Raw genomic sequence first — 25,106 nt, 5'->3', positions numbered from 1 at the left:
TAGCACTGATGATTATGTCATTTTGTTAGCAGTTAAAAATTTACTTAAGAAAGCATGGACTTCTTTTTTTTTTTTTAACATCTTTATTTGAGTATAACTGTTTTACAATAGTGTGTTAGTTTCTCCTTTACAACAAAGTGAATCAGTTATACATATGTTCCCATATCTCTTCCCTCTTGCGTCACCCTCCCTCCCACCCTCCCTATCCCACCCCTCTAGGTGGTCACAAAGCACAGGGGTGAACTCCCTGTGCTATGCGGCAGCTTCCCACTAGCTATCTAATTTACATTTGGTAGCGCGTATATGTCCCTGCCACTCTCTCACTTCGTCACCGGAAAGCATGGACTTCTTTTGTTCAGAGTGAATTTTCATTATAAACACAAGGGGGTGCTGTTTAACCATCAGTGCCCAGTTTTTTTTAAAAAAAAGTTAAGTGTCTATTTTAAAGCCTCAGAAGGAAAGAGTATAGGGAGTGTGCACGGGGCAGAGTCCTGTACGAACAGTGGTACTACAGTGAGAGGGCAGATGTTTTCGTTATTCTTTAGAATAGAAAAGTTCATTTGTTTTTCCCCCCGAATTCAAGTATTAAAAAAAAAAAAATTATTCCTAGGTATCTCCAGAAGACCCCGGAGCCCAGTTCCTGATCCGTACTGGGTCTGTTGGCCGAAACAGGGCCGAAGCCTCTTTGGAGCGTGCACAGAATCTCAACCCCATGGTGGATGTGAAGGTGGACACTGAGAATATAGAAAAGAAACCTGAGTCGTTTTTCACCCAATTTGATGCTGTAAGTTTCATAGAGAATGTAAAATCTGCTTTAGGAATTCAGCAAGTTAAAGCACTAGTGGTATGTGTACTAGGTACTCTGGAGCATTAGAATCTCAAATCTGAGCTTTTTCCCAAGTAAGTTTTTAAGCTATTTCATTCTTTAGTTTTAATAATATATTGCCCTAGGAGATCGAAGTCTTATATTGCCTTAGTGTCTATGCCTTATTAGTGTATTGCCTTAGCATGCAGAGTGTGTTGGTAGGCAGATCCAGTCTGTTGACTCTGCTCTAGCTGCTTGTGAGTTGCTGCCTTTTGGTTTCTTCTTTGGGCATGTTTTTCCCAAGACCAGGTTTTATCATTGGTGTTTTGTCTTCCTTCCAGAATTTTTGCACATAGCTTCTATACATTTTATTGCAAATGTTTTCTTCTGAAAACTTAACAAGTTGGTGAATTTCTGTAGCAGAGTCTTTTTTTTGTTGTTAGAAATACCAAACTACAGCTTGTGTTTTGTCTTTAAAAAGAACACACCTGATCTTGGTCTGTCTCTGTCTCTCTCTTGCACACGGCCACTTTGACCATGTTGCCATGGATAACTAGACAAAATCACTGTAGTCTTAAGCCAAACGAGGCATATCCAGCCTCATCTGATTTCACTGCCAAATCTTTGCAGAGGTGAAAGGATAAGTTAAATTCTGTTTCAGTGTCTGTGACCTTTCAGACATGGCTCCCTGTACCCTGGAAAAGCTTAACAAATGTTGGATAACCGTGCAATGGTCACAGATGATCTACTTGTTTTTTAAATGAAGGGCCCATTATGTGAGAGGTTAGAATTTGGGTTTGGTAGTTTTGTTTTTCACACTGTTGTATTTCATATGTGCATCTGTTCAAATGTGGGCTTGGAATGATGGATCATCTGTGCATTTTGTCCCTTAAAAATTTTTTTATTCTGTTTTGTAAGTCCAGGTATTGGAACGTTTTCCATTTGGACATAAGTCATCTCTTCATTTCTTTATCCCTAGTAACCACATTTGGTTTACTCTAGGTGTCCTTTGAACTTCTAGCATCTAGAAGCTTTGTTAGAACTGAAGCATGGGGCTGTTGCTTGTGTAACGCATGTGCACAGGGCAGGCGTGACTTCCTCGTATTTGAGCCACGTTTGACTGGTCTTCATAGGTTTTCATGCTCAGTTTTGACTGCAGGGCTCCGTTTGGTCAGTTAGCTGCACCTGTCTTATCTTTTCGATTTGACTTTTCCTTGGGTGACTGCATCCTTTGAATGGCAGCAGAGACACACGTTGCTCTGTGAGCTTTATTTCAATATTCAGGCTGCCAGACAACAGCAAGAGGTTTATCAAGTGAAAATCCTTTTGTAATTTCTTCTCCAACTTTCTATGTTCAGAAGAAAACATGTGCAATTTAGCAGTTGTCTTCTTGGCCCTGATCACAAAGCTTCTGCCGAAAAGCTCGTGTTCTGTGCAGTAAAACTTAGCTATTTCTAATACCTCAACTTACTGGAACACAATTTAGAGGCCTCAGAGCAACATTGATAATTCCACTGGGTGAATCACCGTCTCATTGTCTAAGTCTGAATGGGAGGTCACTTGGGCTGTAACCTTTTCTTTTGTCCTTAAATTCAGATAAAGTTTCACATCGAAAACTGTGGGAAAATAATCTCAACAGGACTTGTTTATTTTCTTTATCTTAACCTATCAGTCAGAAGAAGGGGGAAAAATGCCCTTGTATTTAAACATGACCTTTGGGTAAATTTAAACAACTGGTTTTGTTTCTTGCTGTACCTTATTCAGATATTAATAGGTTTAATGATTTAGAAATAACTTCCTCTAAGTTATATTACTGTCTTTTCCTTTTCCTGAAAACTGAAATATGGTTTATATATGTTCATGATTTAGGGGAAACAAATTCATTGAGTGCCTTTTACTTAATAGCTAAACATGTTTCATTTTGGTTGCAGAAGGTGAAGTGACCGTCTCATGATTTACATTTTCTACACACTGAAACCTGCAGCTTTTCTTTTGTCTTCTAACCATAGCATCCAAAGAACCTGTTGTACCAGTTTGAAACTGGCTTTAGCCACATGCCCAGAGAGACTGTGCATTAAGGTGCATTTAGACATCAGGGCGGGGATTCACAGTCTGCACAACTCACACCCAACCACTTTCATTCTTTCTGCAGGTATGTCTGACTTGCTGCTCCAGGGATATAATAGTTAAAGTTGACCAGATCTGTCACAAAAATAGCATCAAGTTCTTTACGGGAGATGTTTTTGGCTACCACGGATACACATTTGCCAATCTCGGAGAGCATGAATTTGTAGAGTAAGTCTGGGGAGAGGAGGAGAGAACATAAAGCCTTTTCAAAATGTAGTCCTATTTACTGGTAGGAAATGAACCATTTAAGGAAAGTATTTAACTATAATACTTAGAACTTTGGGAAACCAATTCATTAACAGCTTACTGAATATATAGATTGTATGCTCAGAATTATAGGAGATGTGGCCCCTGCCTTCCGAATTGATGGTCTCCTCTAGAGCATGAGGAAAGCAGTTCTAAGGTGATCAAAACATACCATGTGGGTATCTGATCAGTTTGGACTTCAGGTGGTGAAGCCACACTTTCTATTCAGGGAGAACCTGCTCGGTTTGTAAACATTTGTTCCCCAGCTGGGGCTTGCGTGTGTTCAGGTTGAGAGATGGTAAAATGAGTACAAGTTAGATGGGCAACGCTGCAGGCACAGTCCGCCAGTGTCTACCATGGAAAAAAGCTCCAAGGTCTAGAGACTGCTCTGGCGGACCAAACAGACCTCCTCTCATTTTGAACATTGAGGTTACAGACCATGCTGATTCTCACATAATGAGACCTGCAGTGTTTTGAACTTGTAGCTTCTAGATGGAAGATGGCAGATGATACCAGTACTGTAAAACTACAAGAGTTGGTTTTGGGGCTGTAACTTTTGACCACCACCCTTGCCGATGAGAGGTAAAGAGAGACCCTGTGTGGTAGGTGAAGCCTCCTACCAAGAGTCAAGAACTGCTTTCTTTTGTTCAGCTTCTTAGGCAAGTCACTGAACCTTATCCAGTCTGCAAGTTTCTTGCCTGTACAGTCGAGATGGGGGAAGGACAAATATGTTCAAAATCTCTTGTATCTCTCATGTTTTATGGCTTTAAGAAAATCTAGTTCTTTGGGCACCTTATAAATGGTAAAGAAGACACAATAGAGAAAAGAAGGCCGGATTATTTTAATGTGTGCTCCCCATGGCAGAGAGGAGGAATTGAGTTCAGCTCTTTATTTCATGATTCAGGTGGAACACTTACAAAGTTTATTGAGAGTATACTATGTGCTAGGCAGTGTGCTAAGCAATTTGTTATTTCTCTTGTAATAATTCTTCAGGGATTATTATTCGCACATAGCAGGTAAGTGAGGCATCAGGTAATCAGTGGCCAGGCTGGGATTTGAGCCAGATCTGTATGAGCTTTTGCTCTTAACCACCATCCTATTCAGTGAGCCACTGATGCTCTTTTTGTTCTCATGGCATGATTCATAGGGTAGAACTCGATTCCCTCCCCTTGTCACCCTCTAGGGAGAAAACCAAAGTTGCCAAAGTTAGTCAAGGAGTAGAAGATGGACCTGATACCAAGAGAGCCAAACTTGATTCATCTGAGACAACCATGGTCAAAAAGGTATGTGGAGGAGAGGGGTGGTGTCAAGGGTCAGAGGCCCTGGGGCCATAACCACTGCCAGCAAGGGAAGCAAGCATATAGTCCTGAAGGGGGGAGTCTGGATGGACTAGGCCAGTGCTTGTCCCATTTAAAGGGGCAGCTGTGCTTGGTGCCAGCCGGCTGTTGCTGTGAGGGAATGTGGACCCAGTGATGTCAGATGCGATTTTTCAAGAGAATGAGAAAGATTTTTTTTAATATGCTCTGTCCCAAACTTTTTAATACCAGCAACCTTTTTGCATGCTGTTTCCATCCACCCTGTAGAGACTAAAGAGAACACGCCTGCAAGACTTACCTGCTCTGTGGGCCACAGATTTGCACCTCTGGCGTACGGAGCAGCATCAGAAAGGCTGTTTTTGAGCACAGGCCCTTACTGTTGTTGTTTTTTTTAAACTTAGGTCACTTTTATTATTGCTACATCTATTTTTTTATTATTAATTTATTTATTTGACTGAGTCAGGTCTTAGTTGTGGCATGTGGGATCTTTTGTTGCGGTGCACGGACTTCTCTCTAGTTGTGGCATGTGGGCTCTAGAGCGCAGGCTCAGTAGTTGAGGCGCGCGGGCCTTAGTTGCCCCGCGGCATGTGGGATCTTAGTTTCCTCACCAGGGATGGAACCGCATCCCCTGCATTGGACGGCAGATTCTTAACCCCTGGACCACCAGGGAAGTCCCCACTCTTATACAATTTTTTTTTTTTTCTTTTCAGATTGATAAACAGTTTAGTAAGGTCCTAAGTGGGCAGGGAGACAGTTTAAACTTGAATTGCTTAGTTGCTTTTTTGCTTTTTTTAAATAAAGTTTGTGTTTTTTTCCCACCAAATAACCTTTTAAGAAGAAAGGTCTCAATGTTGACAAGTGTTATCAGATGTATATATATATATATATATATATATATATTTTTTTTAATGTAGTTTACGTTAGGGGCTTAGTCTCTGCTAGGATTGGTTCTGTAATTCATTTTAAAGAAAGAGGAGTGGGAAGGGAATCAGTAGACAGATGATGGTTTTGTAGCTAGTGTTGGAATTTGAGAAGGGAATTCATGCGATGGGGAAAAAAACAAGATGAAGTGGCCAGAATTGGTTTTGTTGAACCAAGAGGAAAGACATGGCCAAGCCCTTATTTACTCTTTGCTTTGTAGATCTAAATGTTGAGAAAGAAAAACAGCTGGTCAGGGCGTCGAGTTAAAACTGCTCTAAAGGGGGCATTCTAAGAGTGCAGAAACCACAAAAGAGACTGCAGAAAACCACAAAAGTGGAACTCTTGAGTTTCCAGCAAGGCTGCGTTGGAGATTTTCTTTTTCTTGCTCTTTCTGTTTGTATTGGAATAGTTTGATGCTGTGAGTGTAATACAGAGGAATTATTAAGCCCTAATTTTAGTGTCTATTCACAGGACCATAATTATCCAGAGTGAACATTGGTGTTTTGGCCAAAACTTGGGTCTTTTTCTTTCTTTACTTTCTTTCTTTCTTTCTTTCTTTCTTTTTCTTTCTTTCTTTCTTTCTTTCTTTTTGAGGCCCAGTCAAACTTTATCTGAATAGCTCCGTGAGTTTGGTGGGGGGAGATAAATTGTTAACTAAGGGAGGAGTACAAAAGCAGCTTTGTGGGTGCTGTCAATTTATAAATCACACCCTCTTACAAGTGTGACACTTGGCCTTGGTGTGAAGGGTTTTATGGCTTAAGGGCCTTCTCTGATTGAGGCAGGTCTTTCACATTCAGATGGAGAGAGCCCTAGCTTTGTTTGCCCTTCACAGCTGGAAGTTTCCTGGGAGTCAATTCTGATGGTGCCCACTGGGGCAGATCTGGAAAGCTCTTTTGGGAGCCACTTTAGCTAGCTATGAGGAGAATGTGGGCAGCCCTGGAAGGCACTCGGCGGCCTTCGCGTACCATTCCTAGGGCTCTTCAGTCACACAGCTCTTTGTGCGGCCTCTTCCTACATGGGGCCCAATTTGAAGGTATCAAAATATTCCCCAGCTGACATTGTTAGTCAGCTGTTTCACTGGGACAATTCAGGCTTGGATTCCAACCCTGAGCCCTTAAGGTTCCGAGGCATTCAGTGCATTCCTGATGACAATCCCTGGGATTCCAGACCTTGTCTTTGTGCGGCCTCACCGCGAGCGCTGGGGAAGGACCGGGCTGAGCAGGGTCTGGGCCTTGGCTTTGCCACCTTGCAGTAACACGCCGACTCCATTTGGGCAGTGGCTGCTCCACAGTTTTGAAGTTTTCCTCCAATTCAAAAATCCCTTGATTTAGATGCCGCCCTTTTAACTAGTTGGGTTATGCTCAGCGTGCAGGATGGGGGTGGGGAAGCAACCACTTCCCGTTTCCTGTGAAAGGCTTCTGGTTAGGGTTCCCTTCCCCTCCCCCTTTTCCTTAGGTTCAACCCAGTGTTGTAAAGCCACTTTTGCTTCAAGGTACACATTGTGCTCCTAAATTAGAAACGTTAAAAAACAAAGAGGAAAAACAGAGCTTGTGGTTTTCACACAGTCTAGGAAGACACTGGCTGGGCCTTTCTAGCACCTGTGCCATCGTGATAAATACGGCAGTGGGAAAATGCCCAGCCCAGAGATAGGCTTGCAGTAGTAGATTGTTTGCTTCCTTTGGTGCCCAGGAGAAGTGATGAGACAGATTTCGTCAGAAACAGGTCTTGGGCATAGACCTGATGTGGGCTCTAGTATGCAGTAGATAAAGGAGATTGCAGTGGTTTTGTGATGAGGAAGTGTCCGGAAAGGCTTCCCAGAGGAAGAATTGTTAGAGTTGGCATGTGAAAGACAGTTTGCCAAGCACCAAAGTAAGGACCGGCATCCAGTCACAGGAAATAGGGTCAAGAAAAAGCACAGCTGTTGAGACAGTGACTCTGGCTTCCCTCACTCCAAGCAGCGAACCCTTTCTGTATCTGCGAGTTGAAAAATACCTACTGTGGACAAGGCACTGTATTGGGTGCAGGGAAGCAAATTAGCCCTCTTGTCTCCGTTTACAGTTGACGCTAAAGCCAAGAGAAGTTAAGGAACCCTTCCAAGATCACACAGCAGTGTAAGAAGGAAGGAATAGCTGGGGAGAGAGCATAGGCAGTGGCGAAGGGCACGGGCGCACCTTACCACCCACAAGGTGAATCCCCTTGGAGTTTCTAGGATAACGTGAAGTTTTGTGAGGATGGTGGGATGAAATATGTGAAAATTGGGATCACTCCAGAAAACTTTAAAAAGCCACCAATGTGCTCCTGTTCTGCTGTTCATGTTTCTTTATTGTTAGGGGGCTGCCAGATAGGAGTAGATAGATGCTTGGTGGTGGGTACTCTCCATAATAGCTCTTTAAAGATCAAACATAAAGTAGGATTTGCCTCTGACAATGCTAAGACACTACGGATTTAATTTTACCACTGCTTCTGGTGTAGTGGGTGACTAATTTGGGCACTGGTAATCCTTTTCTCATGAATTAGTTGTGAGATTCCACAGTTGAGGAGTGATTCATTATTTTGATTTCCCCCTTTCTGAGCAATTTGTTGACAGCTCTCTCATCCTCCTCTCACCCCCATCCTTAAAGCAGCATTCCTGATGACTGAGTAGTGTAGTTCCTCCTCTTTTCTGTGCCACATTGATTTGTAACTCTGGTTACACCTCAGATTACTTGTCAGGGTCTCCCTCATTAGAGTTGAAGCTCCATACGGGCTGGGCAGTTCTGTTCGCTGCTCTGTTCCTAGTGCGGTGCCCTGCACACTTGTGTTCAGGAGATTTTTTTAAAAAATAAGTTTATCTATTTATTTTTGGCTGCCTTAGGTCTTCGTTGCTGTGCATGGGTTTCCTCTTGTTGCAGCGAGCTGGGGCTACTCTTTGTTGCGGTGCGCGGGCTTCTCATTGCGGTGGCTTCTCTTGTTGCGGAGCACGGGCTCTAGGCACGTGGGCTTCAGTAGTTGTGGCTTGCAGGCTCAGTAGCTGTGGGTCGCTCGTGGGCTCTAGAGCGCAGGCTCAGTAGCTGTGGCTACTCGTGGGCTTAGTTGCTCCGTGGCATGTGGGATCTTCCCGGACCAGGGCTCGAACTCGTGTCCCCTGCATTGACAGGTGGATTCTTAACCACTGCGCCACCAGGGGAGTCCCCAGGAAATGTTTGTTCAGTGTAGTTGTGGCTGTTGCAGCATCATAATGTGACCCAACTCTGGAGGAGATTATTGTCATTGTAAAAAGGATTCATTCAGTTAACTTTCTTTGTGATCAAATAAATGGATTAATGTTGGAGTACATTACTTCTCATAGTTTAGGTTATTTGAGCTGAGCTGAGAGAACAGACTTTTAAAGAAGAGAAGGTTCTTGGCTAGGAATATGTAAAAGTAAGTCATTGGGTTGCCTAGACCAGAACTTGCAGGCCAGAGAGGTTCAAAACTAAATTGTCAGAGAATCACTTGGTTTGGGGGAGGGGAGCGGCAGGGAGGTGCAGGGTGCAAATCGCAGAGAATTTGGTGGACTGCTGATAGTAGGTTTTGCAGGTAGGACAGTTGTGGAGTGTGAGGTGGGTGCTGGTGGTGCCTTGTCTCACCCGAGAGAAGTTTCTTGGCTCTACGGATGAGGAAAAGGAGTCCCTCCCATCATCACAGCACAGTCTAGTCTTGTGTGTATGTGTGTGTGTGAGAGTGAGAGAGAGAGATATTCAGTATACAAAAATCATGCAAGTTATGGAACATAATGGTAAAACAAATACTATCCAACTTAAAAACCAAAACGTTCCCTGTACTGTTGTACCAGTCTGGGTGTTCTTTCTGTGTCTTCTCAGGACTGCTGGTCCATTTGTGTGGATTTAATAAGGTATCGAGAAGGGGTGGATGTAGCCCTGCTTGGCGTGGTGTTTTATCATGTGTTTGTAAATCTAAACAATGGAATGAAGCTTACTAGGTGGTGTTGTAGGTATAAATTAAAAATGAAATAGAGAATGATAGAGCTAACCGCCATGTGCCCACCCCCCAGTTTAAAGCATAAAACATGCTGATGTGATAGAGGCCCCTGGTTATCGCTTGCCCGCATGAGTAACCACTGTCCTCAGTTGTGGTTCTTATTCTGGGCATTTCTTCCTACTGCACATGTTTGTTTTCCCAAGTAGTATAGAATTGTTTGGTATGCGTTTTAACTTCTTAAAGATTGGTTTTGCATCTTATGTATGCTGCCATGTGCTTTTTAAGAGCAGCTTTGTGTTTGTGAGGCCATCTGTGTTTGTGTGTGGTTCTGGGGCTTCACTGTCCGTTATGGTAGCCACCGGCCGCATGTGGCTATTTAAATTAAAATTAATGAAATTTAAATTAAATTAAAAATTCAGTTCTTCAGTCTCACCAGCCACATTTCACACGCTCAATAACCACAAGCGGCTGGTGGCATCCATATTGCAAAGCACCAACATGCAGAATGTTCTCAACATCGTTGCAAGTTCTCTCGGACAGCAAGCACTGCAGTGTTTTTTGTTTGTTTTGTTTTTGTTTTGACCATAGAGTATTTGTTGTGTGAAAACATTACTGTTTGTTTATTTATTCTCCTGCTAATGGGTATTTAGGTATATAAGCTTCTGCTCTCACAAATTGTGCTGCAGTCCGTGTGTGTGTGTGTGTGTGTGTGTGTGTGTGTGTAGATAATCTGCTTGGGTAGGTGTGTGATTTCTCTAGGATATAGGAGATTTAGGATGTGCACATCTTCAGCTTTACCAGACCCTGAAAAATAACTCTCAAGTAGTTTCCTCAATTTACATTCCAAACCCAGCAGCACGTAACAGTAACATTTGGTAACTTGAGGCTCTTTTGCCGCTCTGCAGAGTGTGAAAACTGTCTCGGGTTGGGGTTGTCAGTTGTTAAAATGCTTTTGAAAACTATGGTCTCCCATGAGTAGGTGTGGAAATTAGACCTAGAAATCTGTAGTTTGAAAGTTGTTTCAATTCTGATTTACATTCAGCTTTACATCCAGATCTGTATCACTTGTTATAGATGTTCAGCCTGATCTAAGAAGTAAAGTAGGTTCACAAGTCCCAAATGTGGAAAATACAGAACAAGTTGAGAAAATGTGAACCCTGTTACCCAGTGATGTCAGTACTCTTCTTATGCATGTACATGATAAATAAGAGCACTAATTAATATATGTTAGTACATGCAAGACATGTATAATGATCTGATGTACTATATGACATATGTATGTATTGTCTTTTCCGTTTTCACTCCATGTATTTTCATAAGCACTCCTCAAATCTTTATGTCTCCTTTGGAGAGCATGATTCTATTCTATTCTATTTATTTTTTTATTGACATATAGTTGGCGTACAATTGGAGAACATGATTTTAAATGGCTGTATGTGTCGGTCTTCCCCTTTTTGCCTTGCCATGATCTATTGAGCCAGTGTCCTATTGCGTAGAGGTTATTGCAGTCTCCCATTATTCTAAATGGCCCAGCACAACCCCTTAATTTGATAGCAGATAGACTGTGTGGAGAATTCATCTTTATATTTATGGTTGGGCTTTTCGGCAAATGAAAAGCAGGTAGGTCCTATCAGCTCAGGGGTATTTACTGAAAATCGAGTCCATTCAGTGCTGTGCCTTTCTCTGTGGTCCCTGCCTCAGGAAGCTGCTACCCACCTGAGGAGAGGGGATCAGTTAACGGTGTGAGAGGGCTTATTATTAGTCTTAACCTGACTCTCAGATTGAAATCCTCAAGGCCCAGAATCGTCAGGGGAGAAAACAGACAGTGGAGGGGAGTGGGTTGGGCGTTCGAGGCAGAGGGACCCATGAGCCAGGGGTGTGGATGGGCGGGGGGACGAGTGAGGTGTGGAAGCTCCCTTCATTCAGGGGGTGGCGGATGCTACTGCCTGGCGGGCACTGCCCACCGCTTCATCTGAAAGGCTCCTCATTCCTTGAAAGCACCGTCGAGTGGGCTTTTCTCTTTATAAGCTCAATGCCAGTGAGGTCGGTAAAGCAAGCCACCACGTTTTGCATCTGTGCTACTACAGATTAGGCAGCTTGGTTAAGTTTTGTTTTACTTTTAATAGTTATGAGCCGTGATAGTAGACTTTGGGTACCTTGAACCAGAAAAGGGGGCGTGAATTGAAGGCAGGCTGGAGTAGCAAAAGAAGCATGGAGTAGCTCCTGTGATCTGAGAAGGGGAAAGACCGGGGCAGCTGGGGAGCCTCGGAGGCAGCAGGAATTTGGCCTTTCTCTTCAGAGCTCTGACATTAATGTGTCTCCATTTCCAACTTTCATACTCTCGATTCCTGGGAGAAACAATCTGATGGGTCTGGCTTGGGTCATGTGTCCACCCCTGGCTTTGTTACCTGAGGCTGGAGGGCTAGTACACATTAAAGACAAGGCCACAGGGCATCTCCTTCTCAGATACCAGGAAACTTCTCTAAAAGTTGTCAGCCACAGACAGGCCCAAAAGAGGTTAATTCATTTGCCTAAGGTCACAGGTTAGTGGCAGAACTGAGTCTAATTCTGCCCTTAGAGTTGAGGAGGGAAAAAGGGCCTCTATCCTTGGCCCTGGTGCTATAGAAGGTCCCACTCTGGCCTTCCTCCAGCCATTCCCCTCACAGGGTAAGGATCCCATGGGATGAAGGAGTTGCATCTGCCTGGATCTTGTAGACTTCCTCCAGTTCTAGACCACATTCTGGATACCTGGACCCCTGGAATCTCCTGCCCAGATAACCCCAGGCTACTTCCTGGGCTTTTGTGGGCTTCTTCCCTGATCTGCCTCTGGAGTACAGACCTTGCCACAATGTCTGCATGCCTAGGCCTGAGGGGTGGATGTTTTGGGGGAGAAGGATGGGCAAAGCCCTTTGCAAAGTTAAGTGCAAAGCCCCTTGCATTTTGGGTCAGAGCCAGAGCAGGGAAAGGGTGCGGGTACGGCCTTCCCAGGGTATCTCGTTCTGGCACAGCACTCCCAAGGAGTGTGAGAATTCCAAATTTGAACCTGGTCTTCCAGGTGGTTATGAAGAAGGTTTATTTGTCAGCGCAGGGGAATATGGTATACTTAATAACTTATTCGTGTGATTTTATAACTAAATATGTAGACGTAGGTTTTCATTTGTGCTCTTACCCTCAGGCCCTGAAAGTGTTAGAAGTGGGCCTGCCTGGGACTAAGACTGTAAAAACAACTTTTTTTCCCTTCATTTGTCATATAACGGCCTAACGAATCAGTGGATTCTTAGCATTGGTCTTTGCCAGACAAACTACAAAAATTCTGAATTAAGGTGTTGGTAGTTTCTGAAACCTGGTTAAGACTGTTTTCTTATTGTGATGGCATTTCCAGACCATACTGCTGACGGCTTGATCTGCCTTGTAAGACTTGCTAAGAGGGTCTGGCAAGTCTGTATCAGGCACTAAATGTCACTCCGCTAACTACATGACTTATCTGTTAAGGTCAAACAGACCCATTGACCAAAAGGTTTGAGGGCAGTACAAACATCTTGTATGCCAGCTTTTACAATGGATCCAGACCCCAGAGGAGTGATTATGGGGAGGCAGAAAGCCACCTTGAAAACCACGACTGTTTTATCTTTACCAGCAATTTGAACTTTAATCTTTCAAATCCCTTATGGTCTTCAGCAAGCTGCCTGGTAGCTGATAGATCTTGGTCCACTTAGCCTGCTAAATTGTACCTTTGTTGTCTTTTTTCTCTTTTCTTCTTATTTTTTTCTCTTTTTTTTTTCTCTTTTATTTTTAAAATATCTGATGTGTGTGTGTGTAGAGAAGACAGGAAGAAAGACGCACAGCTCTGTAAGTTTGATATTGTTTATACACTTACACACATATGCCGTCTTAAAACTTGGTAAAAGTAGCTAGTAGTGCCAAAAATTTGAGAGGAAGGTGCTACCACCTTACTCCCAAATATTTCAGTCTGTATTTTCTCAAACAAGGCATTCTCCTTAGTCAGAAACCAACCATCAAAATCAGGAAATACACATGGGTACGTTGCTGCCATCTAATCCTCAGACCCCATTCAAGTTTGACTAGTTGTTCCAATCATGTCCTTAACAGCTAAAGGATCCAGTTCAGAATCATGTGTGCATCTAGATTTTCATGACACTTAAAAGTTGCAAGCCAGTTATTTTGTAAAATGTCCCTTAGTTTAGGTTCATCTGATGTTCCCTCGTGATTAGACTCTAGCTACACATCTTTGGCAAAAATGTCACGACATGGATGCTTCTCGTTGCATCCCGTGGTCTGGTGTATGGTTATCACAGGCCCCTTTCCTGGTAATGTTAACTTTGATCATTTGAGTAAGATTGTTGCCAGACTGCTCCTTTGAAAACAGTTTTTTTCCCTGTGTGACTGGTAGGTATTCTGTGGAGGAGTATTTTGAAAATGTAAATACCCCATTCCTATCAAACTTTATTAATTAGTTAATTTTAGGTCTGTGGACTAATGGATTATAGTTTACTTAAACTATTATAATCTATTTTTATCCTCAAATTGTTTTAGTATATTTATCCTCAAATTTGACCAGTGGAAGCTTCTTTAAGCTGGCTCCTATTACCTCTTGACGTGGCCCATCATTCTTTGAGGACTTTCCTTGTTTCAGGCTCTTCTTGTGTTCCTGCTGCCCCAGTTTTGAAATCAGTCATATCTCCAAGGAGAAATGTTTCTCTTATTGGTGATTAGAAACCAAAATCTGGGTGTTAGATGTGCTCATTGCTATCAGAATATCATTGCTTTTAGACCTTCTCAGTGGACACGGCAGGTAAATGTTTGTATGTGTACACATACACACTTGCATCTACATTTATTTCCTTATCTGCCTATATATATAGAAAACGAGTTCATGCCAGTAACTCTCACCGCAGGCTTCATTCTACTTTTCTCCTTTTCCATATTTCTAATTCTCTTCTTCTCTGACAGTGAGAAACCTGGCTCCCCAGATTCTGAACGTAATTTCTTGTTTCATCAAGTCCTTGGATGTAATCAGTCTCCTGTTGCTGCCCTTTGGGGATGCCCTTCTTACCCTGCCCTGCTCTGTCCCCTCCAGCCAGGCCACCCAGCCCCTCCACACACACACAGTTTCCCTGCCCTTCCTCACTCTCAGCAAATGGCTTTTGGACTTAATTGTTTAGGACAGGGAAAGGAAAACCATTTTCTCATTCATATTTAGTTGTTTATATTTAAAAATATAACTGTCTCATGCCATTTTTTTGAGAAAATTTGATTTAGCTTAATAGGTTTCAACCACATTTCCTCCTACCACAGAGCTTTTGCAAATGCCATTTCCATTTCCACAGCCTGGAGGTTTCATGCTATCCCCTTTGCTTGTTTTTCTTCTCTGTTATTTATGGATATTGTTTGTTTCTGTTGACTAATACAAAGAAAATTTATTGAATATCTTTAGACACACATTCTTGGTCACTTATGAAGGTATTTCCGTGGCGTAAATACCACCAGAGTTCAAGAAAGAGCCAGAATGGAACTAGGTCTGTAGCTTTGCTCTTTCTTCAGTGCAGGGAGTACATATCATTGATTTCTGTGTCCCCAGTGCCCAGAGGAACACACAGTAAGTGCTCAATAAACATTTATTGTATTTGAATGGGCCTCAGTTTCTTTTAATGAACAGTAAACCTTACAGAATGACATTTCTCCTAGAAATGGTGAAGGGTTACTGCCTTGTGATTTAAAGCCAGCATATTTTATCCCTAAGCAGTTTGTCTTTTTTTCAACAGAAGGTGGTCTTCTGCTCCATCAAAGAAGCGCTGGAAGTGGACTGGAGCAGTGATAAAGCAAAGGCAGCTCTCAAGCGCACAACTCCGGATTACTTCCTCCTTCAAGGTGAGGACTGGAAGCAGAGCTTCCCAGCGAGCGATTTGTGCTTTGATTTCCGCAAATGTGGCTGCAGAGGCCAGAAGGTTTCTTGAGGTTTGCCGTGAGTGGAGTTCCCCCTTAGCTGGGTCTCGGTGGCCACTTAGAACAACAGAGTGAATGGAGAGGAGGCCTATCACTGAGCTCTGGCTTCTTAACGATTTTTGCTTTTTTTAATTATTTGTTGAAGTGAACTGCCCTCTAAAGTTGAGCCTGAGATAACAGTGCCATAAATCAAGCTCTTTTCATCACTGCTTTCCCTGTTCAGAGTTCTTCCGGGGCCTTAAAACCAGTCTTCCTCTCCTGAAGTCTTTCCCCCCACTCTCCCCATCATTGCTGGTGTTCAGGGGGCATTAGCTAGGTATTGGCTGGCGTCTCAGTGTTCTTGTGCCTGGCACTTTTATTTTTTAATATTATTTTTATAATAATAATCATAAACATTGAGTGCTTCCTAGCAAGAGCCATTGGGAGTTGATACTATTACTATCCCTACTTCACAGACCAGGAAACTGAGGCACAGAGAGATTAAGGTTACTCGTGTTCTCACAGTAAGCCAAGCAAGTGTATAAATAACATTGGTTTGTTAATTAGTGTAAAAATAATCTGTATTTGTTATAGAAAATACCAGAAAAAAAGCAAAAAAAGTCACCTCGACATTTTTGTACTTTCGGGGATGTGCTTCCCAGCTCCGCCCCCCGCCCATGTTGGCACATAGAAAGCCCTCAGTAAACAGCTATTAATTTGGAAAGGTTTGGGGTATAGCCTGAGCGTTTCTAACTGCTGCTTATTAAAGGAGTCAACCAGTACTTGAGTTTACCATAACCTGGGGATTCTCTCAGCCAGGGGCCGTCTTGTCCTCCAGGGAACACTGGCGGTGTCGGGAGACATCTTTGGTTGTTCTGACTGGGGTGGGATGGGGAGAGGGCAGGGATGTTGTTTAATATCTTATGACACATGGCACAGGACAGCCCCCGCTGCCAGTGGCTGCCAGTGTCGATCGTGCTGAGGTTGAGAAACCCTGATCTAACCCTTTGCAGTTTCCAGAGTATTTTCTTGTCCATCTCATCATCACAGCTCCCTTATGAGGTGGACAAGGTGGGAATTATCCCCAGTTTGGTTTCCTGGGATGAAGAGACAGAGTCCCAGAGAGGCTCATGTTTTGCCTGAGGACACAGAATGCAGATGGCAAAAGAGCAGCCCAGGTCTTTGAAGTCTAATTAATTAAATACTGTGAGAGGTACCAGGTAATGAAAGCATCCGGGCTCCATTCTCAGTGCTCTGTGGCTATTAGCTTGTTGGGTCCTCACCACATTCACATGATGCAGCTGCTGTACCCCCACTTACAGGCTTTTAAAACTTACAGTTTTAAAAGGTACAGATTGATGAAGACACAGGCGTGTGGCCACCCCTGCCCTCAGGAGCCCGTCACTGCGATGGGGAGGTGAAACTAATGGCCTGGAGACAGTGTGGGGGAAAATGTTTATGGAATCCAGATCGATTCTGCTGCCCATCACTCTCAGCAGTTACAAGGGGCTGGGGAGTAGACAGGTCGTGAGGCAGAGCAGGAGCTTTAATACCCTGGCCCAGACGGCAGGCAGCGGAACGCAGTTCAGAACTGGTGCTCTGGAATCACAACGGACCTGCCTTTCAGTCCTGCCTCTGTCATTTTCTTAGGTGACTGATGTTGAGCCACAGACTTAAATTCCCTGAGGCTCCCTCAGATTCCCCTCTACCAGGGGGGTGTTAATAGCGCTTGCCTCAGAGGGCTTTCGTGAGGCTTGCATGACACACACGCAAGGGGCTTAGCACACAGCAAGTCCTAGAGACCTAATCTAGTTATGTGCTTGGAGGTGGGAGGTACTTCGCAACTGTGTAGTAGAATTTTAGGATTGACTCAATTTACCCTTTAAAAAAAATTTATTTATTAAAAAAAATTTTTTTGGCTGCGTTGGGTCTTCGTTGCTGTACGTGGGCTTTCTCTAGTTGCGGTGAACTGGGGCTGCCCTCCGTTACGGTGTATGGGCTTCTCATTGCAGGGGCTTCTCTTGTTGCGGAGCACGGGCACGCGGGCTTCAGTAGTTGCAGCATGTGGGCTCAGTAGTTGTGGCTCGTGTGTTCTAGATCGCAGGCTCGGTAGTTGTGGCGTGTGGGCTTAGTTGCTCCACGGCATGTGGGATCTTCTCAGAGGAGGGCTTAAACCCGTGTTTCCTGCATTGGCAGGCGGATTCCTAACCATTGCGCCACCAGGGAAGTCCCTCAATTTACCCTTAATTCCATACTTGAGTAAGTATTATCATAGCAGCAATCCTATTGGATTTTAGTTTTTTGTCGGTGACACTTCATTGGATATTATACTCCATATGTTTACTTCTCTTTTTTATTTTTTTAAAATTTTTTTATTTTTAAATTTTTTTTAACGTTTTTATTGGAGTATAATTACTTTACAATGGTTTACTTCTCTTTCTAAATGGTACTAATTATCTTTTTAGTTTGAAGTTCCAGTGCTTTGGATTTGGTGATTGAGACTATGTTCACAAAGCAACTATACTCTAATAAAAATTAATTTAAAAAACTGTGTTCATAATTAATAGTCATATTAATTATGACTATTTCTTTATTATGGTAAGAACCACATACCATAAAGTTTACCATCTTAACCATTTTTATGTGTATAGTTTTGTAATAGAGATTTTAATTTTTTTTGCAGAGTTTTAAAATATATATATATAAATTTATTTATTTATTTAATTTATTTTTGGCTGCGTTGGGTCTTCATTGCTACGCGTGGGCTTTCCCTAGTTGTGGCGAGTGGGGGCTACTCTTCGTTGTGGTGCTCTGGCTTCTTATTTATTTATTTTTTTATTTTTTTTTGCGGTATACGGGCCTCTCACTGTTGTGGCCTCTCCCATTGCGGGGCACAGGCTCCGGACGCGCAGGCCTAGCGGCCATGGCTCACGGGCTTAGTTGCTCCACGGCATGTGGGATCTTCCCGGACCAGGGCACGAACCCGTGTCTCCTGCATCGGCAGGCGGATTCTCAACCACTGCGCCACCAGGGAAGCCCTCTGGCTTCTTATTGTGGTGACTTCTCTCGTTGCAGAGCACGGGCTCTAGGTGCACAGGCTCAGTAGTTGTGGCGCACGGGCTTAGTTGCTCCGCGGCATGTGGGATCTTCCCAGACCAGGGATCGAACCTGTGTCCCTTGCGTTGACAGGTGAATTCTTGACCACTGCAACACCAGGGAAGTGTCCCTGTAATACAGAATTTTAAAAGGACACGGCCCCACATATCATACCGTCTAGAGCAAGGCTGGCAGCTGTGCGGTTCCCACTCTCCCCTCCATCCCTCACCTGTGGCAGACGTGGCTATTAAGCCCTCATCATCGGCCACGGCCACTTTTCCCATAGCTTTGGGACCCTTTAAACAGCGCTACCTGCAGTTCGCTCTCTGATTTGGCATACAGATACAAATGAAGCTAACTCTCTCCCTGTAAGAATGAGGCCTAGAAGGGAAGGGACTCCCTGTGGCCTAGGTCTAAAACCCAAGCTCCTGATCCTTCCAGGATCTATAGTTCTTTTTGCACCATCCCCAGTGTTCTTCCTGAGGTGTTCTGATGTCCAACAGAGCCTTTCCTGGGCTTTTCTCTTTGTAGCAGATGACATGTCCTAACTTTTCTTGCGTGGCGTCATATGCGTATTCCTGATATTTTTTTTGCCCTCTTGGGTCGTTCTGAGCTCTGTGTGTCTTTCCAGAGGTGCTGCAACTGGAAGTATAAGGCGTGTTCCAAATGCAGCGAGCATGAGGGCCTGCTTTGCTGTCTGCGAGTTTTTCTCTTGGTGTATATTTGATGAGTAACTCCTTTTTTTTAGATGTTGGGGGTAGGATTTTATTAATTAGTTAATTTATTTTTGCTGTGTTGGGTCTTCGTTTCTGTGCGAGGGCTTTCTCCAGTTGTGGCAAGCGGGGGCCACTCTTCATCGCGGTGTGTGGGCCTCTCGCTATCGCGGCCTCTCTTGTTGCGGAGCACAGGCTCCAGACGTGCAGGCTCAGTAGTTGTGGCACAAGAGCTTACATAGCTGCTCCACAGCATGTGGAATCTTCCCAGATCAGGGCTCAAACCTGTGTCCCCTGCATTGGCAGGCAGATTCTTAAGCACTGCACCACCAGGGAAGCCCGTACAGTGTCCACTTTTTATCACCCGTCACAATTTGTTTTAAAAACGGAACGTTTTCATTACATTTAAGTAGAGAATCGCGTGCGGAAATACGATCAAGAAGGTTATTTTCGCTTAACTTAATGTGGAACTCAAACATAAAAGCGATTAACATAACTAAGCTGGTGCAAATGATTTTCAACGCTTGATTTGGATATTTTGAGTATGTTAGCTGTCTTCTGTGTGGTACAACATTGATTGTTCTCAATTGATGTCTCAATTTGATCTCTATCCACTTCACCTAGTCTACCCGACTCTGGAGCAACGTCCAGTGAGAAAATCTCTAGCACAAAACTTCGCAAAACACTTTTGACATGTCCGATCGGTCACAGCACCTTCTCCATACACTGCACAAATCTTTTTTTTGCATTTCAGTTCCGTTTTTACCTTTCTTGAAATAATAAAGCATAATATGCCAAAAATGTTGCTTTTTTCTTCCATCGTCAGTATTAAAATGGCTACACAAAAATTCACCAATTTTGATGTCTTTTTTAAAATGCACACTGATATGTCAGCCGTCACATACAATCTAACAAAATTGTTTCTCGTGAAGTTAAATACGACCGAGTGCTACTAGAGCCGTCTTACAGAAAAAAACCGAAGGAACCTTTTGGCCGACGCAGTAACTTCGGGCTGTGAGGTGACCTTGGGGAGTATCCAACCTGAAGGATCAGCTTCTCGTCTTCATGTTCGCTTCGGAAGAGATGTTGGAGCACACAGAGAGTGACCCCGTTTTCATGTTCGCTTCGGAAGAGATGTTGGAGCACACAGAGAGTGACCCCGTTTGTGTCGTTGGCTGCAAAACGTATTTCTTTGCGTGTACTCTCATTTGTGACCAGTCTCATCAAATGTAGGTTGTTTTCAGTTTTGCTCAGTCCTCGGAATTTGTTCCCAAGAGCCTTTCTGGGAGTGTGACTAGTATACCTGATGACGCCTTAGGGATTCCTCATGAAGTCGGGGGGGTGCTTGGCTGTGATACACACGAGAATACCTTTCTTTCACCATTGTCTGATGGAACACTTAGTAGGTGCTCAGTAAATAAATGGGTGCTCGATAAATAGCTTTTGCATGAGTGACTTGTTTGCTTGTCTGGTCATTTCTTCACCCAAGAGAGAGAGCAGCCTGCCCACTGGTGTCCCTGCAGGCTTCTCTTTCCCGCCTGCTTCCCCGAGCACTTGTCGGGCTTTTGAGCCCAGTGTCACCCTGGCCCTGGCCTGCCCCTCGCACGTAGATGGCTCTTTCTGCCCCACTCAACTGAATCGTGAGGCGGCTGCCCTGCCGTCCATGTGCGTGTGTTTGCCTTGTTTGGGTGTTGAGTGTTTTTCCAGTTTACTTAATAAGATGGTGGCCGGACCGAACACTTCCTGCTGCATTTTTCCACCATCTTGAGAGCTGGCCTCACCGTCTGTGAGCCAAAGGTCTCATCGTTTTATTATTCTCCCATGGCACGTTGCAAAACATGAAGTGTGAGTTGGTTTCCTGTGGCAAAAAGTTGACTTTGATTTGTTCTTTTTGAGGTTACTGTGAGTTTATCATAACAGGAGTGCTAAAAATATCAGGTCTAGTATGGAAACAGCATTCACTTACCAGCATGAATAATAACACACAGGTTTAGTCCAGAGCAAGGAAGAAATGGGCTTCATCTCAAGATGTGAAGTACTTAGCAGAGAATCCTTGGCAATCTTAACTTTCTCAGTCTGTTCTGACGAGTCGTGGAAAAGTACTTAGGCCGTTTTTGAGCCACAGAATTAAAGCTGAAAATAATCTTAGACCATTTTTGCAGCACCTGATATGTGTCAGATCCCGTGCCTGGGAATCATCACGGGAAGAAGAAGTCATCTCCTTGCCAATGCAAAAGTCAATCACAAGTAATTCTACTCCTTGTGAGGAGAGCTGTAACAGAGAGCTATTGACAAAGCTGTCGTGTTGTGCTGGTCTGTTTTTCAATATGTGTGAATTATTCTACCATCAAAAGCAAACTGTTATGGGAGCTCAGGGAACTGAGGGTCTGGCTCTCTTGGGGGAGTTGGGAAGTCTTCAGAGAGGAGGAGACATCTGAGCTGTATTTTAAAGAAGAGGTATTGGCCAGGTGGTAAAGAGAGGTGAGAGTGTTGCCGGCAGAGAAGCAGTGCTTGCAGGCGGCCAGCGGTGCAGAGACCATGGCACCAGCGAGGCTGGAGCTTGGTGGGTGCCGATCAGAGATGAGATCAGGGCCTTGCTTTTTTTAGGTTTTTATTCTTACGGCCAGTGGTTTCCCATCTAAGAGGATATCAGGCTCACTCACGTGGAACATTTGAAAAAATACAGATTCCCTGGTTCTAGCTCAGATTTACTGAATCAAAATAATTAGGAGTGGCTGGAATCTGCATTTTTGTAAACCTCCCAGGTTTCTGAAGGATCAGCCAATTAGAAGGAAACCACTGCCATAAGGAGAAAAGGAACCCATGTCCTGTATCAAAGCCCTGATTTACTCATGTGTGGGTTTTTAAAAAATGTGTTAAGTACTGTATTGTCAGATGAGGGTATGACTGAAGCAGGGGTAAGAAGGAGATAACCCATGTAGCTCTTTTTTTAAAAATTACTGAACGTGGTTTTTTAAAAAATAATAAATTTATTTTTATTTATTTATTTTTGGCTGTGTTGGGTCTGTTGCTGCATGCGGGCCTTCTCTAGTTGCGGTGAGCAGGGGCTACTTTTTGTTGTGGTTTGCGTGCTTCTCATTGTGGTGGCTTCTCTTGTTGTGGAGCACGGGTTCTAGGAGCGCAGGCTTCAGTAGTTGTGGCATGAGGACTCTCAGTAGTTGTGGCTCGCGGGTTCTAGAGTGCAGGCTCAGTAGTTGTGGCACAAGGGCTTAGTTGCTCTGCGGCACGTGTGATTTTCCTGGACCAGGGCTCAAACTCATGTCCCCTGCATCGGCAGGCAGATTCTTAACCACTGCGCCACCAGGGAAGTCCCCATGTAGCTCTTGAATACAGAATTTTGACTGTATACCCTCAGATTTTAAAAAGAACTGTAAACAAATATGAAGTCTAGTAAGTTGGTTTGTTTTTTTACAGTGGTGTGAGTTAGCAATTCTGAAACTATTTACTATTTATTCTAGGATTGAGCAAATAGGCAAATATATTGTGTGGATGATGAGACTCAGACTTTTTTATTGCCAGAAAAGGGAGTTAGTTTCTGTAAATATGGAAGGTGGGAAAGGCTAGAAGGAGCCCTGTGGGGTTGGATTGGTATTGCAGTCATCTGGATGAACTCATTTTTTTTAATATGTAGGTACAGAAATAGATGTGTGTATGCCCGTGTATTTACATTCACACGTATGTATTTCCTAGCTCTGGCTGTTGAGAAGGCTGAGGAGCAAAAACACTCTAGTAGCAATGAACAGACTTCATGCCCAGATCATGATGGCTAATATCCCAGGATCCAGGAGTCCTTGGAGAAATGGCTGATTCTGGGGCTGGGGTAGGAAATTTACAGGTGAGCTTGGAACATCCTGCTGTGCCTGAAAGTAAGGAAGTGCTCAAAGAATGATGGGTCATGTCAGAAGGTCACAGGAGTCAACTTGAAAGGGCTCCTATTGGTCAAATCTGGGACAGTTTGAGGATCAGATAAATGATAATAATAGATTGTAACCCATAGACTAAAACAAGAACCCATGAGTCTATACTGATAATTGAATAAGTAAATGAGGGAAAGAGCAAAGTTCTTTTTTTTTTCTTTTTTACAGAAGAATCACAATAAATAAAGCAGGAATGATGAAGATTTAAAAAAATCTGTACTTGGCCATCATCATAGTAGTAAAAATTGTTTTAAGAATTATTGATGGATGCTAAAACTAATGGGAAAGTTCGCTGTGAAACAGGGTAGATGTCTTCTCAAGATATGTTTTAATTAATTGCAAAGAAAGACTAGAGAACGCTGGCAGATTGTTCTTCAACCAAGAGATCACAGTTAACATTCCAAGAATAGGACAGCAGGTCTCACGCGTCCTGATAGGGTGCACTGAGCAAGACACGCCACTGCTCTGGTTCTCTGCCCAAAGTGGGTAATCTCAGCCTGATTATGAGGAAACATCAGACACGCTTGGATTGAATAAGACTCTAGAAAATAAATGGCCTGTACTCCTCAAAAGTGTCGTAAAGGACCCAGGAACTCCATTTCAGATTAAAGGAGGATGAAGAGACATGATAGCTCAATGGAACAGAGACCTCCCAGATTGGATCTGAGAGCAGGAGATTTTTTTTTTTCTTTTGCTCTCAAAGACATCAGTGGGACAGTTGGTAAAATTTGAAAAAGGTCTGTGGATTAGATGGTAATACTCCATCCATGTTAATTTCACAGTTTTGATCATTGTTTTGTGGTTCTGTGAGAATATTCTTTTTTTTTGCGGTACGCGGGCCTCTCACTGTTGTGGCCTCTCCCGTTGCGGAGCACAGGCTCTGGACGCACAGGCTCAGCGGCCATGGCTCACGGGCCCAGCCGCTCCGTGGCATGTGGGATCTTCCCGGACCGGGACACGGACCCGTGTCCCCTGCATCGGCAGGCGGACTCTCAACCACTGTGCCACCAGGGAAGCCCCTTTTTTAAAAAAATTAATTAATTTATTTTATTTATTTTTGGCTGCATTGGGTCTTCATTGCTACGCGTGGGCTTTTCTCTAGTTGCGGAGAGCAGGGGCTTCTCATTGTCGTGGCTCCTCTTGTTGCGGAACACGGGCTCTAGGCGCTCAGGCTCAGTAGTTGTGGCGCACGGGCCTAGTTGCTCCGCAGCATGTGGGATCTTCCTGGACCAGGGCTCAAACCTGTGTCCCCTGCATTGGCAGGCAGATTCTTAACCACTGCACCACCAGGGAAGCCCCTGTGAGAATATTCTTGTTTGGGGGAAATACATAGTGAAGTATTCAGGGGCAAATTTCAAATCATTTTTTAAAAATGTGGGGCTTCCCTGGTGGCGCAGTGTTTGAGAATCTTCCTGCCAATGCAGGGGACATGGGTTTGAGCCCTGGTCTGGGAAGATCCCACATGCCATGGAGCAACTAGGCCCCTGAGCCACAACTACTGAGCCTGTGTGTCTGGAGCCTGTGCTCCGCAACAAGAGAGGCCGCGACAGTGAGAGGCCCGTGCACCGCGATGAAGAGCGGCCCCCGCTTGCCGCAGCTAGAGAAAGCCCTCGCACAGAAACGAAGACCCAACACAGCCAAAAATAAATAAGTAAATAAATAAATTAAAAAAAAAATTTAAATATGTATTTATAGATATAAAGAAATAATGACAAATGTGGTAGAATGTTAGCATTTGGGGAACTAGGTGAAATTATGCAGGAATTCTGTGTACAGGTTTTCTGTTAAGTCTAAAATTATTTCAAAGTAAAAGTTAAAGTAACGAAAAACAAAAACAACCTCCTAAAACCCCAGTTCTCAGCACCTGGAAAAATCCCGATATTGACGGCTGATGAGTAGTACCTGCAAAGGGCTCTATCAGTGCTGGGTGCATAGGAAGGGCACGCGTAATAGCACATCCTCACCAGCTCTTCACGTGTACAGTTCCTCTGGAAAGGAGCCATAGAGTCCCCCTAGATTTTCAAGGGGACCTAGAGACCTC

At 43.8% G+C, this 25,106-nt stretch overlaps 1 protein-coding gene across 5 annotated transcripts in view; it reads left to right on the top strand.

Moving 5' to 3' along the window:
- SAE1 (SUMO1 activating enzyme subunit 1) overlaps window positions 1-25,106 on the top strand; it is a 68,270-nt gene that overhangs the window by 19,228 nt on the left and 23,936 nt on the right. The window contains exons 3-8 of one of the 5 annotated variants that reach the window (XM_067019581.1): window positions 611-784; window positions 2,958-3,100; window positions 4,362-4,461; window positions 15,159-15,264; window positions 17,515-17,577; window positions 20,060-20,578. In XM_067019581.1, coding sequence (XP_066875682.1) covers window positions 611-784; window positions 2,958-3,100; window positions 4,362-4,461; window positions 15,159-15,264; window positions 17,515-17,577; window positions 20,060-20,145 — 672 coding nt within the window. In that variant the 3' untranslated portion in view covers window positions 20,146-20,578. Of the gene's footprint in view, window positions 1-610; window positions 785-2,957; window positions 3,101-4,361; window positions 4,462-15,158; window positions 15,265-17,514; window positions 17,578-19,751; window positions 20,579-25,106 lie in introns of those variants that run through there. The other 4 variants (XM_067019582.1, XM_067019584.1, XM_067019583.1 and 1 more) reach the window with 4 other exon arrangements.

Source organism: Kogia breviceps, chromosome 18 (genome assembly GCF_026419965.1).
Source record: "Kogia breviceps isolate mKogBre1 chromosome 18, mKogBre1 haplotype 1, whole genome shotgun sequence".
NCBI classification, from domain to species: Eukaryota; Metazoa; Chordata; class Mammalia; order Artiodactyla; family Physeteridae; genus Kogia; species Kogia breviceps.
This window is presented reverse-complemented; position numbering and strand designations above follow the sequence as displayed.